The sequence below is a fragment of the Gossypium raimondii genome, chromosome 3 (genome assembly GCF_025698545.1).
Source record: "Gossypium raimondii isolate GPD5lz chromosome 3, ASM2569854v1, whole genome shotgun sequence".
Classification (NCBI taxonomy): domain Eukaryota; kingdom Viridiplantae; phylum Streptophyta; class Magnoliopsida; order Malvales; family Malvaceae; genus Gossypium; species Gossypium raimondii.
Window position 1 is genome coordinate 5,073,056 of NC_068567.1, and position 21,458 is coordinate 5,094,513.

General features: G+C 30.1%; 1 protein-coding gene across 2 annotated transcripts; it reads right to left on the reverse strand.

Moving 5' to 3' along the window:
* Positions 1–335: 335 nt before the first annotated feature.
* LOC105796744 (phosphate transporter PHO1) lies at positions 336–9,079 on the reverse strand. Of its 2 annotated transcripts, XM_052628029.1 has the most exons (15): positions 8,730–9,079; positions 7,163–7,234; positions 6,866–7,082; positions 6,093–6,456; positions 5,784–5,832; positions 4,606–4,677; positions 4,087–4,216; positions 3,864–3,984; positions 3,537–3,786; positions 2,298–2,402; positions 2,065–2,109; positions 1,558–1,707; positions 1,132–1,410; positions 757–893; positions 336–648 (listed from the first exon to the last, which is right to left on the reverse strand). In XM_052628029.1, exons 1-15 carry the CDS (start codon positions 8,982–8,984, stop codon positions 561–563), a joined length of 2,334 nt encoding a protein of 777 aa, XP_052483989.1. In that variant the 5' UTR covers positions 8,985–9,079; the 3' UTR covers positions 336–560. The 2 variants fall into 2 exon arrangements, with proteins under 2 accessions (XP_052483989.1, XP_052483990.1); XM_052628030.1 differs by lacking the exon at positions 7,163–7,234.
* Positions 9,080–21,458: the final 12,379 nt, after the last annotated feature.

Here is a 21,458-nt window from a genome sequence, read left to right on the forward strand (position 1 = left end):
GTTTGATTATTTGCGTTTGAGCTTGAGCTCTAATTTCCATACTAATTAAAAGCTTGGTTAGCTTAGAAAAGCTACTTGAGTCAAGCATTAGGATACTCAAATTCAGCTTCTCTGTAGCTTGAGTTGCTCCAGCTTGATTCGAAAATGATCGAGCTGAATTCAAGTTGTTCTGAGTTGAACCTAAATAGCTTCAGAGCACAGTTGTCGAGTTTACACCCCTATGTATATCCGAAGTATATGAAGGCATAAAAGTAATGCAAAGAGTAAGTTCTGCCACAAAAATTTCTACCTTTTCTACAATACAATTCACCTAACTCACTTGGGGGAAACAAATCGAAGAAAAATTGTAGACTTCAATTGAATTATAATAATCTCAGTGGCAAAGAAATCACATAATCTTAAAAAAAAAGCAAAAATCATTTGCAGGATAATGAATAGAGAGAGTAAAGCGTATTGGCTAATACATCAGATTGATTCAGATATCAGCAAATCACCAGTTAGAATTGCAGTTGGCTTGTTTGGCTTCTATGTCATCTCTGATCATGAAATTTTCATGGATTTCAATCAGAATCCATCTCACGGAATGGCAATGGGACGGTCTTTACTGCTCGGAACTTGCCGGCATTGTTTAGATGTTCATTCTCCAACCTGTTACAGTTAACAGTTTATCATGTTGTGTCAGACCATTTGATCTCAGAATCATCATGTTTCATATTGGTTTTTTGACTGGGAAAAAAAATGAGAAATTAGAAATACCTGTAAAAATTCCAATGCCCTCGTCGAATGACCTCTAGGGAAGCCAAGAAGAAGTCCAGCAAATGTGTCTGAACTTGATTGATTCGAAACCGTGTGATGCTTTCTATCCAAGCAACTCTTAGTACTACATTCAGGGCCTACAATTACACAATTGTCTCATTAAAGATCCTTCTATGGGGAAAAAAAAAACTAGTTTTTGTGTGTGTATGTATATAGTTGATGGAAGGATTGTTAGACTGCTCATTAGTTAATTTGGCATCTTTTTTTGAAATATAGAACTGTGAGAACGACTTTTATACCTTCGAAACGGACAATATAAGTGAACAAGACAATGATATTCAAAAGTGTGACCAAGTTAAAAGTAATATAACTCACAATGGAAATGTAGTAAAAGCTCTTGTTCTTTAGCATCAGATCATCTCTAAGCCAAGGGTTTTTGGAATTAGGGTTAAGAAGTCCCCAATCTTTAACAAAATCCCAATATAATTGGTAAACAGTGGCCACTATTGAAGTCACCAGAACTACACCAAACCACAGGCTGTTGCTCTGCGTCGCATACGTTAGCCGAGCACCGGCAGCCACCATTGCCGAAACATACTTCCCCATGTTAGCCAAATGGTTCGGATCCGATTCATCAAACCATCTTCTTGCACACTTGAAATCAAACCATAAACAAAGGAACACAAATACACATTAGTTAAAATGTATATGATATGAATTCTTAATTTATAAAATGTTATATAAATACATAATCATAATTCGAGAAAATTTACAAACATGGCATGAATATACGAATTTTACCTGCATGGCACGCCAATAATAAGGCGAAAACGAGATAACATAAGCGAACTGTCGGTAAAGGCTTCCGTTTTTGCAGGTATATTGGTGAGTTTTGAAGCTTTCAGCAAGAAAATAGCAAGCTGTTGATTCCAAGTGTCTTAGCAATGGAATCTGTAATAAAAAGAAAAAACATGGTTGATGATGAAATGCTTGAATTTAGAAAAAGAAAATAGAGAAAAATGGTTGATAAAATGAATATTATCGAGTTTAGCTTGAGTGTGTCTGAGTATCTTCATACTTAATTCAAGTAGCTCAAGTTTTTATTTTTTAAATTTTTAGTTAACATTGAAAAATTCCAATTCACATTTGAATCCGAGCAACTCGTTATTGATTAATCAAGTTTGATATTGATCATATGAATCGAAATTATCTTTTTGAGGTAAATAAGTTAAACTAAATAAATACATTTATTCTGAATTAAATTCAAGCTTTTTTAAAATGAAACTCAATTGAACTCAAGACAACTACCTGACTAGTAAGTTGGTCAGCCATGAAAAAATCTACCATCAAAACCTGCAAACAACAACAAAAAGTGTTCAAACTTCATACTATCTAGAGCTGTTCCAGAGCTGGATAATTCAACCGCCCAAATTAATTAAGTTTAGACAAAATAATTTATATCCTAAATTGGACTTGAATTTTTTCGGAATCCAACTGTTACCCGATCCATTAGCAGATAATAAGCATGGAAGTAAAGATACCTTATACAGTGGAGAGCAAATTATGTTGCGCATTATTCGAAGGAAGCAATAACGAGTTGGTCGGTAAAAGATGTCAAACGGGCAGATCAGCAAAGCTATAAAAATCTGAGATTGAAAAACCAAACACAAAATAGGGGAAGTCTGAAAATTAATTTTGGGAATTAAATTATATATTTTTATGATAATAAAAATGTAATTTAATCATTTTAATAGTCTGTATCTTTATAATTTTTAAAAGATTAAATCAAATTTTTATCATTTTTGAGAGGATCAAGTGTAATTTTACCATTACTAATTTAAAATTTTATAAATTATAAAATAGTCTAAATGAAAAATTTTCTCTTTTAGTAGCCCAACCCCTGCCAACCCTTCCGATTCCGCCACTGATATCAAGAGAAGTAAAACAGGTTCAAATAAATGATTTATATATCTCAATTCATTGTTTACAAAAATAAAACAGATTCGGATACTAAAACTTGATGGTAACCCATTGAACATGAGTATATTCAATTTTTTCATTTATATGAGGGTTATACTCATGTTTAGAGGTGATCATGTGCTAGGTTGGTTTTGAGCCGGGCCTCAATAGAATTGTAGGCACATTTTCTAGGCCCAGGCTTGATTCGGTCTAAAAAATGGGTCTAAAATTTTACCTAATTCTAACTCGGATAAAAATGCTAAAACTCGAGCTCGCCCACTCGTATTAAATTTTTTTATATTATTATTTTTATATAAAAATAAATTTAAAAAATATAATAAATCAAATACACTAAAAATAGTAAAATAAATATTTTCCAACAAATTAAAAATAAATTTTAAAAATTTGTTTATACTTAAATAACACTAGATGCAACTTAGCAAACAAATATCTCTAAAATAGTAACAAAATTAGTAATAAAATAAGAATTATATAATATTTAAATAAAAACAACAATATAATAGCAATATAATAACAAAACGACACCAAAATAACAACAATTTTTTTTTACAAATTTGGGCCCGGCCTAGGTAAAAAAAACTTACACAAAGCTTGACCTATTTAGAAAATGAGCCACATTTTTTGATCAAACCTATTTTTCGAATTTATATTTTTGCCCAAATCCTCTCACTTTTTGGGTGAGTCATCTGGCCTGGTCCATGATCAGTTCTATTATGTTCAAAATCTACCTCGGCACAAATCATTTGAAAAAAGAAAATAAAAGAGTGGGAGCAAGAGAACAGGGAGTTAATTGAACTAACCAGGAGCAGAAATCCAGGAATGGTGTCAACATGAGAAGGAGAAATGGCAGCAGCAGTGAGGAGGAGATGAATAAGCAAAGCCCCAACAATACAAGTCATCAAAGTGGTGCAAATTAAAAAGGCATCCCTATATTTAAGGGCTGTGTTTGGTGCAAACTCAAATATGAAATTGTAGTTTATTCTTGTGTTCTTCCACATCATCATATTGCACCCATACAAGAACATATGCAAGCTTAACAATGCAAATACACTGCACCAAAAAAGAAAAAAAATCAAATTTCCATTTAGTACACTATCAAACTTGATATTTTTCTCAGGTTTACAAACCTGAAAACAGGGTAGACAGTTTCCATGTAAGCAGTGCCAGTAGTAGCTGAGAATATACCACACAAGTGTGCCAATATTATGTATATACCAAATAGTGATACAAAACAGCCTGTAAACAATCCTGCAAAACCACCAAAAGTGAAGGTTGAATCCGAATTTGAGCCTTATACTCGTATTTGAATATATGTCGAATATGGATATTTCGGAAAACAGAGTTAATTACCAGAGAAAAAGGTGACCAAGTGAGAATCTTTGTGCTGCTGAGGTCTCAAGAACTTCATAGCCCTTTTCCTGTCATTGTTGGCGAAGTGCTGTGTGAATATGGATTCCACTTCATCCATTAGTCTAACTACCTAAACAATTTTCATCATAAATAAACCTGTTAGATTAGAAAACAATACATTTCTAGTAAAATTACACTAATAGCTCGTCATTCCATTTGTGGATTATGGACTACTAGCCTTGAATTTACATATAGGATTAATATATTGTTTGGTACTTGAATTTAATTCTAGTGTTTAATTTGGTACTTAAATTTTTTTAATCCCATTGAAGTACCTATTTTGTTTATTAGAGTGCATGTGTCAAATATTTATTAGGCCTCTGATGCCGGTACCAAGTTATATATTAAAGAGAAACTTAACCGAATTAAGACGATGAAAAACTCTTATAGTAAATTTAAAATTAAAACTAAAATCAAATATCGGATAATATATTAACCCTAAAATATATAGTAACTTACCTTATCAGAGCTAATGAAATGGGATCTCTTCACTGCTTTCAAATATCTTGCTGATGCTTGTTGTTTGGATACCTGTTCAAACCATTATGCCCATTAGGTATGCATACGGGCATATAGAAGAATATGGTTCTTCAAACATATTTAGAAGGGTGAATCTAGGTAAATTTTTAGGAGGGACCGGAATTGAATTATAAATTTTTTAGAGGTTAAAATAAAATTTTGTCATATGTTAGTTTATGATATTATCATTTTTTAAACAATTAAATAGATTTTTTTTTCATTTTTCGGAGACTAAAGTAAAATTTCATCATATATAAATTTATAATTTAATAATTTATAAGAGGAAAAAGTACAATTATTTATTTTTTTGGGTACATTCACCCTAAACATATCTATATTTAGACTTGTTTATGGGCTGAGCCAAACTCAAGCCTTGACAAAATTTTAGGCCCATTTGGTAAGTCCGCACAGATAAAAATACTAAAACACAGGCTCGACCCGCCCGTATTAAATATTTTTATATAAAAATTATTTTAAAAATATAATACATAAAAAAACACTAAAAACATTAAAATAAATGTTTCCCAACAAATTAAAAATAAATTTTAAAAAATCTTTGTACTTAAATAACACTAATATAGGTGTAACTTAACAAATAAATACCTCTAAAATAGTAGCAAAATTAACAATAAAATAAGAGTTATACAATATCCCAAAAAAAACAACATAACAATGAAATGATAACAAAACAATAAGAAAACAATGGGAAAACAACAATTTTTTTTTCTTTTTGTAAATTTAGACCGGGTCAGGCTCGAGTTAAAAGCCTTGCTCGAGGCTCGATTGTTTTCTAAACAGATATTTTTTTGTCCAAACCCATTTTTCGGAACTATATTTTTACCCAAATCTATTTTTTGAACTATATTTTACCTAAACTCTTCCACTTTTTGGGCAGACGAGGCTCAGGTCTACTCATATTGGATACATCCACAGACCTTAGCTGTATAATTACGACTTTAGACCCTCTTAAATGTTAACAAATTCAATTTAATGTTTCTTAGTCTCTTTATTAAATAAAAGAAATAGATTTTTGTCTCCTTTAGGAAATTAAAATTTTAATAAAAAAATTTCAATTTATTTTTTAATAGAATGCATTATGATATAAAAAATAGAACTACCTTGTCAAACTTCTTGAGTATCTTTGTAAAAGCCACCATATTTAAGGAGCTGCCAAAATAATAATTCAATCATATTAATAATCTCATCAAACAATAACATAAATTTTTTTAAAAAAATTTGTAAATCTAGGGACCCCACTGCATAAAATTTAGACTATAGTTTTGAAAAATCTCATCTGGGCCATATATTTACAATTATGGCATAAGAACTGAATCTGCAACTTATGCAGACTGCAGGGACTATTAATAGAATTTCACCTAAATTAAATAATCAATTCTGAATTTTTTTTGTAAGAAAAACGAAAGGACCTGTAAGTTTTGAGGAGGCCAAGGCCTCTGTAGAGTTCAACAAAAGCGGTCCTAATCATCTTTTCAGCACATTGGATCTTCTTTCTGTTGATGGAATGCCCCGCTGTCGAATCTTGTTTCGTGGAGTTGCTGATTAGATCCTCCCACAGCATTGATGTCACAGCTGAGATGGCGCTCGTCGGTGTCGTGGCCGGGATGTCGATCCTCATCGCAGCCTTCCGCTTCTCAACTTTCTTCCTCTTGGCCCCGCCGCCCGCCGCCGCAGCCGCCGGTGAGTTCATGAATTTCACTCCATTCCTTTCAAATGCTGCGATTATCTCATCTGAGATTTCTGTGGAACCATCGTTTAATCCTAAGGGACTCTCTGCATTTATTTACTTCTAATTAGAAAATCAACATTATTATTAACCACAATTTAGCTTGCCTCCAGTTTTTTTCCCCAAGATTTTAAATTTAATTTTATTCTAAAAATTATGGTAAATTCCATAAAAAGTCCCTCAACGTTACCACTGTATTTGGATTAGTCCTTTACTTAAACATCCTTATACTCTCAAATAAAGACTTAACCTTTAATTTGCATATAGGGGTATAGTGTAAGGGCATTTTAAGTGTGTTAGCTTAAAAATTATGATTTAACCATGCAATTAAAATTTTTATATGTATATAATTCATTATTTAATTTTAAGTTATGTTTAAGATATAAAATCATCTTAGGTCATGGACCGACCATTGGTCCACTTAACAATATTGAAAAAAACAATGCAAACTCTCACCCGAGAAGCCGGAGTTGCGACGAGAAGATGACGATGAACGCGGAAGGATATTCGGCTTCCGTCGTCGGTTGCCGTCGAGTATCTGCTTCAAGTCCATTAGGGTTTGAAGTTGATCATTCAAAGCCTCTCCTCTCTCAAGAAACTCACTCTCTTTAGTCTTGTAAAATTGATTCACCTTATTCAACTCTTCATCCAACCTCTCAAAAAATACCCTCACCTTCAAAAAAAAAACAGAAGAAATGGATTTAGTATGTATATTCAATCTCAAACAACTTCAAATAATAATTTTATGTATACCTCATCTTCTTCAGAAAATAATTGAAGAAGCTCAGTTTGATAGAATTCTACTTCATGATCAGAAGCATCCTCCTATAACATAAAAAAAATGTAAAATATATTAAAATTCGATATTAAATTATTTATTCCACAACCTTCCCCTTATATCTGGTGTCTTCATATAGTTGTTTCTTTTGGGTTTTTTTTCCCTAAAAACTTTCGATATTCTTTTATTAACTTTAGAGTCGAGCCTAGTCAAATCCTTAATAGAGGGGCGAAGATCATTTAACACTATTTTTGTCGTTCAGAAGATTCGAAGTTGTGAGCTTACGAATTTATTACCATTTAATGATAAAATCGTTATATTTTAGTGTTGATAGTTGCCGCAATTGAACATATCAACATTAATTGTAATTATTACAATAAACTTAGCGTGACACAAAACACACATTTGTAACAGTCTGTATTCCTAATAAAGAAAAAGAAAGATTTTTGCTAGAAAAGAAAAAGGTGACAAACCCACTTAAAATGCAAGAAAATTCAACCCATGATGAAAAATTAACTTTAAAGTTAATTAAATAGTGTATTAAAGATGCATGTTTTCGGCACAAAAAGGGTTGCCAAATCTTTGCTTTTTATTCATCAACTTTTAATCATGGGAGGCTTTCGAAATTTTATAAATTATCATGTTCATATTGGTCTAAATACTATAGGTTTAATATAATAAACACGACAATAAAAGTTTCTTTAAAAAATACAATAAAATTTTATTTAATATTTTGATAAATTTATGGGTTAAAATTATTATATATCAAAAAGTTTATTTTAATTCATTTCTATTAAAAAGAATATTTTAATTTTGAATGTTTGACGAACTTATAGTAATTGATGTTGTTATTAATAATGAGAATTGATATAGACTAAATTATAAATAATTTAAATAAAAAACAAAAATAAAACAATTTTATGGTAAAAACAAAATTAATATCTATATTTCTATTCATTCTTTAAAATTGTTGTTTAGCTTTTCAATAATCAAACGTTAAGCAATGCCATTCTTAACAGTAAAGTTAAACGTGCAACGATTTAAATGTGACTTTTCAATCTTATAGTGATTAAAATATTCCTTTTAATTTTAGAGTGATTAAACTAAATTTTATGGTATGATACATGGGGGATTTGTAAGAAACTTTAACCGTATTTATGATCAAAGGTGAGAAATTGCTTTCGGAAGAAAAAGCAGACCATGTGATATTTATAGAAAAAATGAAAACATGGTAGGTAGACGGTAGACCTAATATTATTAAACATGAAGCATGGAATACGATACAAGTTTGGACATAACACAAAAAAGCACGACATGAATTGAAAGAAAGAGCATGGACGACTCAGTTTAGAAACAAGCAGTATTATCGGCCATTGGAAAGCATACAGCTGAAACCCTATTTCTCTTTCATTGGAAAATTTTCACAACTTTATGTCAAAATCATTGAAGAAATGAAGAAATGAAAAGAACCTACTTTCGCAAACACCCTAAAAAGAAAAAGAAAAAAAAGTCTGATTGATGTTTTTGAGTCAGAGCTTGTACCTTTACGGTCTCATCATCGTCAGTATTGGTGTTGTTATTGGAGCTGAAGAACAGCTTGGTTGAAAGTAGTTTCATGGCAATGAAACGAATGGGGTCGACAATAGAACGACCAAAACCATGGTTAAGTTGAGTTGGTCTCTTGTTTCTAGCGAGCTTGATCTTCTTTATATGTTTCTTGAGCTGCCAATAGTTAACAAAGGCATCTTTCCATTCTGGTATTAGTTGAGCTTCAAGCTCCTTTGAGAACTTCACCATGGTTTTCTATCTTTCTCTTCTCTTCTTTTCTCTTATTGCACTTCTCTTCTTCTTCTTCGCTTTTTTTGAAGAGCAAAATGGGAAATGAGAGATTGAGAGCTTGAGAGGGATTAGTGATGCAAATGTGTACATATATATATAAGTTGAGTTTGGTAAGATCTCCATATATTTTAAACAAAGGGTGAATATATAGGAGAGGTCCCTCTATTATATGAACATGATCAAATGAGTCCCTCAAATATCTAAATATAGAGAGAAAACGAAAAAGAAAGAAACGTTTTTTTCTTAAGTAGTGTTTACACTAAATAAAGGGAGAAAAGATATGAGAGTAGAGGGCAAAAGAGTTTGGCGGCCTTGAAAATATAAATTTCAATTTAATTTGGATTGAATTATTATTAATCTTTTATAATTAATTATTAAATTATTATTTTATATTAATATGTTAATATATCATTTATAATTAAATTTAAATAAAATATTTTTATGAGATAAATAATAATTTAAATAAAACCAATTTAAATTGCAGAAATTTTATTTGAAGACAGATAATTTTATGAAAAATTGGGTTAATTATGATATTGTGAGAAAAAGACGTGTTAGTATTTTTTTTTAAGAATTTACCAATATAAGTATATAATATAATATACATAGATATAAAATTATATAATTATAAATATATATTCAAATAATTATAAAGTAGAATTAGTTGAATGCAAAGTATAGATGAACAAAAATAATAATATAATGAGATAAAATTTATAAATAACAATTATACATAATAAAATTAAAATCCACATGATAATTATTTAAACGAGTCTTTAACACATTTTTTTTCTTTAATTGGGCTAAAAAGTAGGGAAAATATGGGCACATGAAAGTTGAAACACATCTAAGATATAGATTTAGTGGAGCACATTGGTGGTTCAAGAATTAATTTAAAAATAATTAATGGACTGTTTTGAGATTGGGTCAAATTTCAGAATTATGAACATACATAGGGGTCAACACGAAAAAGTTAAAACCATTGGCCAATCTATCTGCCACTATGTTTTGTCGTGGGATTTAAAATTGGTTATGGGTTTACTTTTGGTAAACATTTTTAGTACAGTTTTTTTAATTTATATATAAAAAAGATGCGTTAGCATTTGATATATTGATAGTGTATTTTCTTTTATTTCATAAGGAGTTTTAAAAAAATTGTCAAGCTTTCTATCGTAAATATATTCAAATGAATAAATTCTAAAAATTTATAGAAATAGTAAAAAAATTGACACTTATTTATAGAGTCAATGTGAGCGGGTAGTATTCTCTAGCCAACATATGATTGATAGTATAAATGCTTAAAAATAAAACTACAAAGCTAAACATAAATATTTATTTTCTTATTTAATCAAAACTTATTGTCTTTTTTACTCGCATAGTGGAGTAAAAACAAAATTATATAAACATATAAAAACAATATTAAAAATTGAACCACTGCAAAAACAACTTAAATCTCACAATTTAATTATTCATTCATTTTAAAATTTTAATTATAACATAAGTTAATTAATTTTAAAAACATTATAAACCTGCTCTTATAATAAAAATTGTTATTTCCAAACATTTTTTTAATTTTTTCTCAGAAATTCTATTAACTCAATTTATCAATTTAATATAATATAGATGCATTGGTTTATTCATGTAATGCTAGTTATGTCATCAATCCACGACAAAACCAATTGTCCTTTACAAGTACCAGTCAATTTTGTGATGCATCGTTTTGCATTGTGTGATATTGACCAATTTTCGTACATTAATAATGAATTGAAAACAATTATTTATATAATATTTTAAAATTATAATTGAGTGATCATTATTACAATTATTAAAAATATGTGAGTTTTCGTATGAATAAAAGTTACCGTTTTATAAAAAAGTAAATTTTTAAAATTATTAATTTTATGGAATAAATTTTTATTTTTATTTGTAAAAATAAGAGTGGGAAAGGAATACACGACGTACTATTTGTGTTGATCCACTAAGACCAAGTCACAACCCATGCCCTAAAAACCTCATTGGTGGAATGTGTAGGTGGTACAAAATACCATGTTAAAAAAACAATAATTTGTATAAAAAGATAAAAATACAATACGAAAAATATAAATGATCTGATTTTATTCAAAAAATTAATATTTAAGTAATTAATGAATATCGATTAAGCTTAATTTAATTCACATTATTATTATTATGAGTAAACTACAAAAATAGTCACTTTTGTTTGGCTCAGGTTACATTTTAGTCACTTATGTTTGAAATGTTACGTTTTAGTCACTTATGATATTATTTTGCTACGAAGTGATCACTCTTCCGTTAAGTTCTGTTATCTCCCTAACGGTAATCCTACGTGGTAGTCCAACTAGATTTTAAGTGCCAACTTGGATTTCCTAATGAGATGAGAATAGATTTTTAATTTAATAAATTTAATAAATTAAAAATTTTAAACCCTAAATCTTAGTTAGAAAACCGTTCATCTCCCCCTTTTTTTTAGTTGACTAAGAAAGCTATTATCATCAAAGCAATTTTCATCAACCACAAACTTGGCCTTCTTCAAGGGTCTCAACTCATCAGTTTCACATGCCTCCTTAGCATTAACTGGTTGGAGCTTCCAACGCCCACAAATTGGAGGAAATACTTGTCACTTTCAAGGAACCTACAGACAAGTATTATGATTTTTGAGGAAAATAAGGATGGAGTGAAGAGTGAGAAGTTTGGCATGAATTTTGCTGGCAAATTTGTTGTTTCGGATGGATAGGAGTTGAGACGATGGTTGTTCCACTAGTTATGCCATTTCACCTGCAATAGACAATGCAAGAGAGAGCCCATTCTGAGACGAGAATTCTTGATTGATGGCTTTGCAAGTTGTCAAAGGGGAAGGCATTCATTATGGAATCATGGCCTTATGACTGCCCTTGTTGGAGAAGGATCAACCATTCTGAAAATGAGCTCATTCTTTGATTCCAAAATCATCTAGAGAGTGCAAGCCGCATAGGTGTAAGCATTCTTTGAACCGATGGAGCTGATGTTGCTTGACTTGAGCCAATGAAGGAACTAGATGATAGAGAAGAAATCTGAAGGGAGTTGGATCAAAGGGCAAGCAAAGAACCAAACCAAATTGCCCGAACAAAATTGCATTCAAGGAAGAGGTACTCAATGGATTCCCTGCTTTGGAAAGACGCCTTGAGAAGAGCTCATTGGTTGGAAGGCAATTTGTGCAAATTTTCCAAAGGAAGACGATAATCTTATAAGAAAGTTTTAACCTTCATAAATTAATCCATGCTTTGCTAGAGGGTGAGGCTGCAGGTGTTAAGGATCAGACTAACACTGATGGGCATAGGGTTTTTTAACAGAAAAAGAAAACTAAAAAAAGGGGAGATAAACAATTTTTTAACTAAGATTTAGGGTTTAAAATTTTTAATTAATTAAATTTATTTAATTAAAAATCTATTCTCATCCCATTAGGAAATCCAAGTTGGCACTTAAAATCTAGTTGGACTGCCACATTGGATTACCGTTAGGGAGATAACGGAACTTAACGGAAGAGTGATCACTTCGTAACAAAATAATAACATAAGTGACTAAAACGTAACATTTCAAACATAAGTGATTTAAATGTAACCTGAGGTAAACAAAAGTGACTATTTTTATAGTTTACCCTTATTATTATAGTAATTAAAAATACGCGTGTTAAGCATATATTTTTTTTGGATTTAAAATTTTGGGGATAGAAATTATGTAGGTATTATATATATAAAAAGTAATTAATTAGTGGAGTGTATGACAAACATCTCACTAATGGGGATGGCATGCTAGGATCTAGCCTTTGAAGTGACTGAAATTTAAAAAAAAAAAAAAAAAACTTTTTAATTTTGCAATTTGGGACATTTTTATTATTTAGGGTTTAGATAAAAGATACCATTTTACTTACAAGGTTGGACGAGGAAAGAATCTATGGGTACTATGGGTGGAATTTTAAGGGCAATCTTGTATGCTACAAGTGCCTAATATTTTACATATATAATACTCTTTGCCTTGCCTCCTATCGGATAAGTCCCAAATTAGGGAAGCATGGGGGCTAATTAATTAATTAATTAATTAATGGGGGTATCCTTCAGCTTGGTATAAGTTCTTGAATATGTTAGTATTATAATCATATTTGGAATACTATATAGCTATCTAAATTTTGATTTGTCTATATATTATTTTGTACTTTTTCGTGACATGTCATATACTTATATTGTGTCGAAATTATGAATTGTTCATAGATATATAAATGACTCTAAGGATAGTTTGAGGAGGTGGTCCTTCAAAATAGTAAATTTATATTTTAGTTCTTTCAAGAATTATGAAATTATGATATAATACAATAATAAATGTATACTTTACGTGACTTTTCTTTAAAAAAGATTAGTAGTAAAAAGTGCACCAAATATAACCTAAAGAGAAAAGAGGAAAACAAGTTTATACGTTTTTGTTTGCCTCTTTGGGTTTTAGTTTAATAATAATAAAATATGTTCACTTCCAACAAAGGGATGAAAAATTTAAATATTTTCACACTTTTCTGAATAAAAGGAAAGGATATTTATAGTTGATATTTTTATTTTATAAGAGAAGAGTAAAGCCCTAACAACAATACAATTAGCGCGACTCAAATTTAGGTCACACTTATAATGACGGTGAACACCCTGACTAATACATGAGATTTTCAAATTAAATATTTTAAGTTCTTTTTTTCAAAGCTCCAAATTCATATGTTTTAAATTATTAAAACAGTTGAAATAAAATTTAGTGGGACAATAAAGTGTACTTTATTTTCATCTAATTAAGATAAATAAATAAATAATTAATGGTTATTCCACATTTCCACTACTCTCTAGTCTCTACTTGCATATATTTTCTTATTATGGTGGTGACCTACTGTATTTAACTTGTGCCTTATCTACTCTGTCAATCGTGGGTCACTTTAATATATACTTAAAGCATTAAACAAGGATTATTTTCAGCAAAATTAATATATATGTAGCGCAGTCCACTATTGCTTACACTTACTTTTCTTTAGTGTGATTAAAATTAGGTCGGCCGGGTTAATACTTAAATCAAATTATTTAAAATGTAAAAATTTTTAATTGAATTGAATTTTTTAAATATATTAATTGAACTGAAATATTTTAATTAATTCGATCGGTTAACTGAATTAACTAAATTTGATTTGTTTTTATCTTTTAGTTAAAATAAGTATAAAAGCAGATAAAATGTACATTCTTAATATTCATTTTCTCTTAATAGTTCAAAAAACTTTAAATGGAGGTGAAAACAATAAATAAGATATTAGAAAAACTACATAAGTCTTGAAAGTTAAAACCAAGCACTACATAAGTCTTGAAAACAACAAATATTTTGGTTTTGGTTAATTGATTCGAAACCTAGTAATTAATAAAAATAAATATTGTTATAAATAATGAATTTCAATTAGAAACAATAGCCCTTTTTGATACAGGAGCGGACCAAAACTGCATTAGAGAAGGAATAATTCCAACAAAATATTATAATAAAACATCAGAATCTCTTAAAGCTGCAAATGGTAAAAAACTAAAAATTACTTACAAAATTCCCAATGCAGAAATACCCAACAAATGTATAAAATATCAAACATGTTTTTTAATGGTAAAAGATATTACCCAAGATGTCATATTAGGAACCACATTCATATCCTTACTCAAACCTTATAAAGTAACAAATAATTCTATCTCCACCAAAGTTTTAAACACTAAGGTAGAATTTCTTTTGTAGAAAAACCGAAAATAAGAAATCTCAACTGTTAAAATCTTTATCCATTCATAATGGGCAAATTAATCATTTAATTAATTATAAATGAAGCAAATCTCTTTTGTAAAAGAAGAAATATGTTTTAAAAAATTAACGGAACAATTAAGAAAAAGAGAAATACAAAAAGGAATAGATCAAATCAAAAAAGAAATAGAATCAACAATTTGTTCTGACATTCCTAATGCCTTTTGGAACAAAAAAAACACGAAGTAACATTATCATATGAAAACGATTTTGATGAAAGGCAAATACCCACAAAAGCAAGACCCATACAAATGAACAAAGAAATGGAAGAATTTTGTAGAAAAGAAATACAAGACCTTCTTAATAAAAATTTAATTAGGAAGAGTAGTTCCCCCTGGAGTTGTTCAACATTCTATGTAATAAAAAATGCAGAACTTGAAAGAGGAACACTAAGATTAGTAATTAATTATAAACCTCTTAATCAAGCCTTAAAACGGATTAGATACCCAATACCAAATAAGAAAGATTTGTTACAAAAACTTTGTAATGCAAATATTTTCTCAAAATTTGACATGAAGTCTGGATTTTGGCAAATCCAAATAAAAGAAGAAGAAAGATATAAAACAACATTTACCGTACCATTTGGACAATATGAATGGAATGTAATGCCCTTTGGGTTAAAAAATGCTCTATCTGAGTTTCAAAGAATAATGAAGGATATTTTTTACCAATATTCTCAATTCACAATAGTATATATCGATGATGTATTAGTATTTTCGAAAATTTAGAAAAACACTTCAAACGTATATCAATCTTTATAAAATTCATAAGAAATAATGGTTTAGTAGTTTCCAAATCCAAAATAAGTTTGTTCCAAACCAAAGTAAGGTTTTTAGGTCATTATATTATCCAAGGAACCATTACTCCAATAGAACGATCTATAGAGTTTGCTAGCAAATTCCCGGACCAAATTCTTGATAAGGTTTAATTACAAAGGTTCTTAGGAAGCCTCAATTATGTCATATACTTTTATCCAGGTCTTAGCAAATTATGTAAACCGTTATATGATAGGCTCAAAAAGAATCCACAACCTTGGACAAATAACCATACCAATATTATCACCCAAATAAAAAAAACAAATCACTAAGCTTCATTGTCTATAATTAGCTGATCCAAATACCCCCAAGATAGTTGAGACAGATGCTTCTGAAATAGGATATGGTGGGATCCTAAAACAAGTTAAAGGGGGAAAAGAGCAAAGAGTCCAGTTTACTTCCAGACACTGGAATCCTACTCAGCAAAATTATAGTACCATTAAAAAAGAAATTTTTATCAATTGTTTTGTGCATTACAAATTCCAAAGTGATTTATTAAATCAAAAATTTCTTTTACGAATCGATTGCAAATCAGCAAAAGAAGTTTTATAAAAAGATGTTCAAAATATTGCCTCAAAATAGATTTTTGCAGAATGGCAAGCAATCTTAAGCATATTTGATTTTGATATTGAATACATCAAAGGAGAAACTAATTCTTTGCCTGATTTTCTCATCAGAGAGTTTATTCAAAAATGCCCCTCAAACTTCGAGACAAAGGAAAAGGGAAAATAGAAGAATCATCTAAAACCCAAATCATCTCAAAACCGATTAAGTCATTGTATGAAATTTGCCATGAAGAAGATGAGAAATCATCATCATCGTCAAAATCCTCCAAAAATACAATAATTCAAGATGCACAAGATCCAAATGATATTGGTTCTCAAATCAAAAAATGGATTGAGTCCCTATCTCAATCTCCAGAAGTAGCATTGGCCTTTTCACAAATGAAAGAGGAAACTCCTCTCAAACAAATTGCTGCTGAAGCAGCAAAGGTTTTAAAAAATAAAGAGATAATTTTACACAAACCAAAATCTTTTAAAAATGTTTTAAAATAGACTTCTCTCCAAGATGTTTTTCCAAAAGAGATAGCAGTGTCTTCATAGACTGCTGCACAAAAATCTTCACAATATTTTCCAAACAAATATTTTGAAAAAATTCTTGTTATGGAGGAAGAATTTTCAGAAAAACCTCCACAAATACTTGCAAAAGAACTTTTCAATGGATGGCATTTCAAACCATTGGATTCTCAAAAACCCCAACAGTATTATGAAAATATATTGGTCCAAACTGGATCAGTATTGTTCAAACATTACACAGATCCAAATTTTATTACTCATTCAACAGGCCAAATATTAAAAATTCTTCGACCAAGAGATTGGAGTGAAAACCCAAATACTCCAAAGAATTCCCAGCCAAATTTACCACCAAAATAGACCATTACCCATATTTTAAATATTGGGATTACCAAATGGCATGGTACAATGCCTTCTTAATGAACAACCAACACATGAGACATTCTTGGCTCATATATTTCAAATATGGCACCCAATTCAAATTCCCAAACTGGTTTCAAGAGTGGTAGAATTGGTATGGACCATCATCCTTTGAGATACTACCAGAAAAAATTCAAAACTTATGGCCCAAATTCTTTGAAAAATTTTATCCTGAACCAGATCAAAAATACATTTATAGGACAATCCATTTTTTCTCAAAACTAAGCATTTCTTGGATTGTCTCATGGAATTATTCTTATGAGCAAGACCAACATACTGGAATCCCATTATTAGTTCGCAACTACAAGACTAAATGGTGGGATAAATTTAATGATGAAAAATATGATTCAAAATATTTGGATAATTTTTTCAACAAGAATACTATATTATGTAAGTCCGCAGCCCCGGATCAAACCACTGTAAAATTTCTTCACTCAAAGTCGATAGCTAGTGCAATGTTAGCTCAAGCCAAGACCAAAAAAGAATACAAAAAACTCATGGCTGAAATGCTCAGCTTATTGAACTCTAAATCTGAAGATGAATCTTCAGCATCCTCAATCAAGACAGTAAATCTTGCAGATGATACCACTTTGATAACCATCACCAGGTCCAAAAAGAAATAATACCAGAAATGACGAATGAACATGAGAGATTCCCTACAAGAAATGATGTGTGAACATGAGAGATTCCCTGCAACAAAATAATGCGTGAACAGGAAATATTCCCTGCAAGAAATGATGCGTGAATAGGAAAGATTCCCTGCAAGAAATGATGTGTGAACAAGAGAGATTCCCTGCAACAAAAAAATGCGTGAATAGGAAATATTCCCTCCAAGAAAAGACAAGTGAATAGTTTTGTAATTTGTATTTTTGTAATTAGAGAATATATTCTCTGAAAAGTTTTAATCAAGGTTTCAAATGTAATGATTTCCCGATTCAGATAATGTAAAGAGAGAAGAGCCCTCTATAAAAGGCTATCAGTTTAAGAATGAAAGACAGAACTCGATTTACCCATTTGAATTGTTTCTCTAAATTTTCCAAAAAACTTATTCAAAATTCAATTTTAAGTTTCCAAATTTTCAAATTGAGTTTTCAAACTTAAGTTTTCAAATTACAAATATCTCATTACCAATCTGATCCTCAGATCCTCGGAACTTACTTGTATCAGAGCCAAGGAATAGCATGTATTTTTAAGTTTAGGAAAAAAATTCAATTTGTTTTCAATATTTCCGAGTTCTGGTTTAACTATCTTCATTAATGTATTATTATTTTACTGAAAATTGATACGGTGTCCAATTAGCCATGGGTTTGGCATGTTAAGGACATAATATCCTTGTAGGCAACTTAATTAATTCAGAAATTTAGATAGTAGAACCCCCTGTAGGAAATAAGAAAACAAAGAATGTTTCCTTTCCTTAGAAGAATCAATTCTTCTGCAAGCTTTGTTTCTAATCAATCCCAAGAATCTGACCAAACCTCAAACAACACTGTCAATGAACAAGAAGAACATTATGAAAATATTCCCCAAAGATTTGATAATTGGACTCTTCCAAGAGTTCCAACAAACCAAGTTTACAAAAAAAACTTTTGAAAATTTAAATGCTTTTTGCAGTTATGTTATAAAAACAAAAGAAAGGGGTTTACCTATTCAAAAAGAATATGAAACAATCCAATTATTAGATAAAGTCGTCATTAGTAAACTCAAAGAATAAAGATACAAATATATCCATTTTGGATTAGTCCAGGTTGGAGTCAAATCTCTTAGTGTTGAAGCCACTAAAAATACCTCAATATTAGTAGTCTTAAGAGACCAAAGACACATCATGTTTAATGACCCATTATTAGGAACTATAGAAACAAGCCTATGTACAGGCACAATACATTTTAATTGTTATCCAAATTTTATGGTTTCTTTGACTGATAAAAATATTTTACAATCTTTGACCCTCCAAAATACATACCCATAACTACAAAATGTTTCCTGGTACGAAAGTATTAACTTTAGTGTATAGACTCCATTTCAAAGCTATGTATTCTGTTGTTAATACCAAAGCTTTACTCCAAAGCCCAAAAGGAGAAACCCTCTTAATAGAGACAGACACCACAAGATCTCATACCACAATCCCAAGAACAATACAATAGCATGAGATAAATCTTCCTGATAAGTGGAAACTTGAAGGTGCTACAGATCTCGTGGCACCAACCCCCATAAGAAACACTTCATTAAGTGAAATTTCTCAACACCAAGATGGCACAGTCGGATTAAAATTCAATAGACCACAAAGAATGCCTCCAATATACTCCTTCGAAATAGGAAGTACCAGCACAACCTTTAGGAGGTTAAATATAGAAGAAGAGTTAAATCCAGAAACACAAACAATAGATTTTAGGATGGCCAGAGCCTCTGTCTCTTCTGTCCCAACAACATTTAGAACTGATTTATAAGGAATAGATAATTCATCAAATATAGCTCAACCTATCTATGCCAGACAGGAAGAGAGTCCCCAAAATTCACTTAATATGTCACCAACATATTCATCAATGACTAATAATGCAAGACAATGAGAAAATTCAGAAATATTTGTTTTAGAAAAAATTTGAAATAAATAAAGAATGGTGTAGAAAGCACTTCTATTCCAACAAAAATAAGCAAAAAAAGGAAGATTACTTTAAAAATTATAATGATAAAAAGAAAGCATTGCTCAAGAATATTATGGATTTATGAATACCCATAAAGTTCATATAAAATTCTTTGAATGGTTTGAAGAATATTATTTAGAATCATTAATACAATAAGACATAATATTAGATGGCAGACTAATAAAGGAGAAGTTGAATCTCGACATCCCTCTTTAATGGAAGTTCAATATCTTCACAAGAATACTGGAATAAAAGCAAACCCTTTAAGAATGAGAGCTCCTGATGCAGGAGAACAAATCTCATCACAAGATATTAAAATGATAGTAGAACAAAACAATTATACAAATATTAATCTTCATACAATAGGAAAACAATTAGATTATATTGAGAATCTGGTAGAAAGTCAACCAATCAGGAAAGAACCAGTAAAAGAGATAATCAAAAAAAGTTCCAAAGAACCAATATTCACACATTATGAGATTCCAAAAACTTTCCAAAAATCCCAAAATAAATTCTTAACAGAAATCCAAAATAGACTTAATGCTTTGGAAAGCTAAAAGTCTGAATTAATTGCCTCTTATACCCCAATACAAACCCAATATTCAGTAAATACATTACACCAATCCTCCCAATCTGACTCGGATTAGTCAGATGAACAACAAATTAACAAGATGGCTTGGAAAGAACCAAAAAGATTATATTATCCAAAAATCACTGCACCTGATCTTAACATAAAAGAAAAACCTGTTTTCCAAAATAAATACAATGTTAATACAATCTATGAATGGAATATAGATGGAATGTCTGAATACAATATTCTTAGTTTATTACAACAAATGACAATGGTTTCAAATGTTTATAAAACCCAAAATCAAAATGGATTAATCAGTGATCATGCTATAGCTAATCTTTTAGTTGCTGGATTTACTGGTCAATTAAAAGGATGGTAGGGTCATGCACTCACTAAAACCCAACAGGAAGAAATTTTAAAAGCAATAAAAAAAGATGACCACGATAGGATTATTTTAGACGAACAAGGAAGAGAAATCCAAGATGCAGTAGCAACATTAATTTTCTCAATCTCTAAACACTTTATTGGAGATTCTTCTCATCTTAAACATAGAAATTCAGAATTATTATCAAATTTAAAATGCAAAAAATTAACCGATTTTAAATGGTATAAAGTTGTCTTTATGACTGGAGTTATGCAAAGATCTAATAACCAACAACCATTTTGGAAAGAAAAATTTCTAGCAGGACTTCCCACTTTATTAGGAGAAAAAGTTAGGAATCAAATAAGAGAAAATTACAAAGGTATTATTCCATATGAAAAGCTTACATATGGTGAACTAATTAGTTTTACCCAAAAAAGGATTAAAAATTTGTCAAGATTTAAAATTACAAAATAACTTAAGAAAGAAAGATATCAATGTAAAAGGAATTAAGATCATTCGCCACCAATTTGACATCAGAATGAATCTTCTTCTTCAAAAACATGTTGCTCGAAAAGCCAAAAATAGGAAAAAGAATATTTCAGAATTTTATAAAAACCTAAATATAGAAAATACGAAAAGGAAGAAACAACAAAAATAGAAAACAAAATTAATAAAACAATAAAATGTTATAGATGTGGAAAAC

What these genes read in the sequence shown, in the direction of transcription:
- LOC105796744 (XM_052628029.1), bottom strand. Translation starts at nt 8,984, where the DNA reads ATGGTGAAGTTCTCAAAGGAGCTTGAAGCTCAACTAATACCAGAATGG. An exon ending in ATTTCATTAGCTCTGATAAG is followed by an intron (nt 4,217 to 4,605) that starts GTAAGTTACTAT and finishes AAAATTGTTTAG; the next exon opens with GTAGTTAGACTAATGGATGA. An exon ending in CTGACCAACTTACTAGTCAG is followed by an intron (nt 1,708 to 2,064) that starts GTAGTTGTCTTG and finishes TTTTTATTACAG; the next exon opens with ATTCCATTGCTAAGACACTT.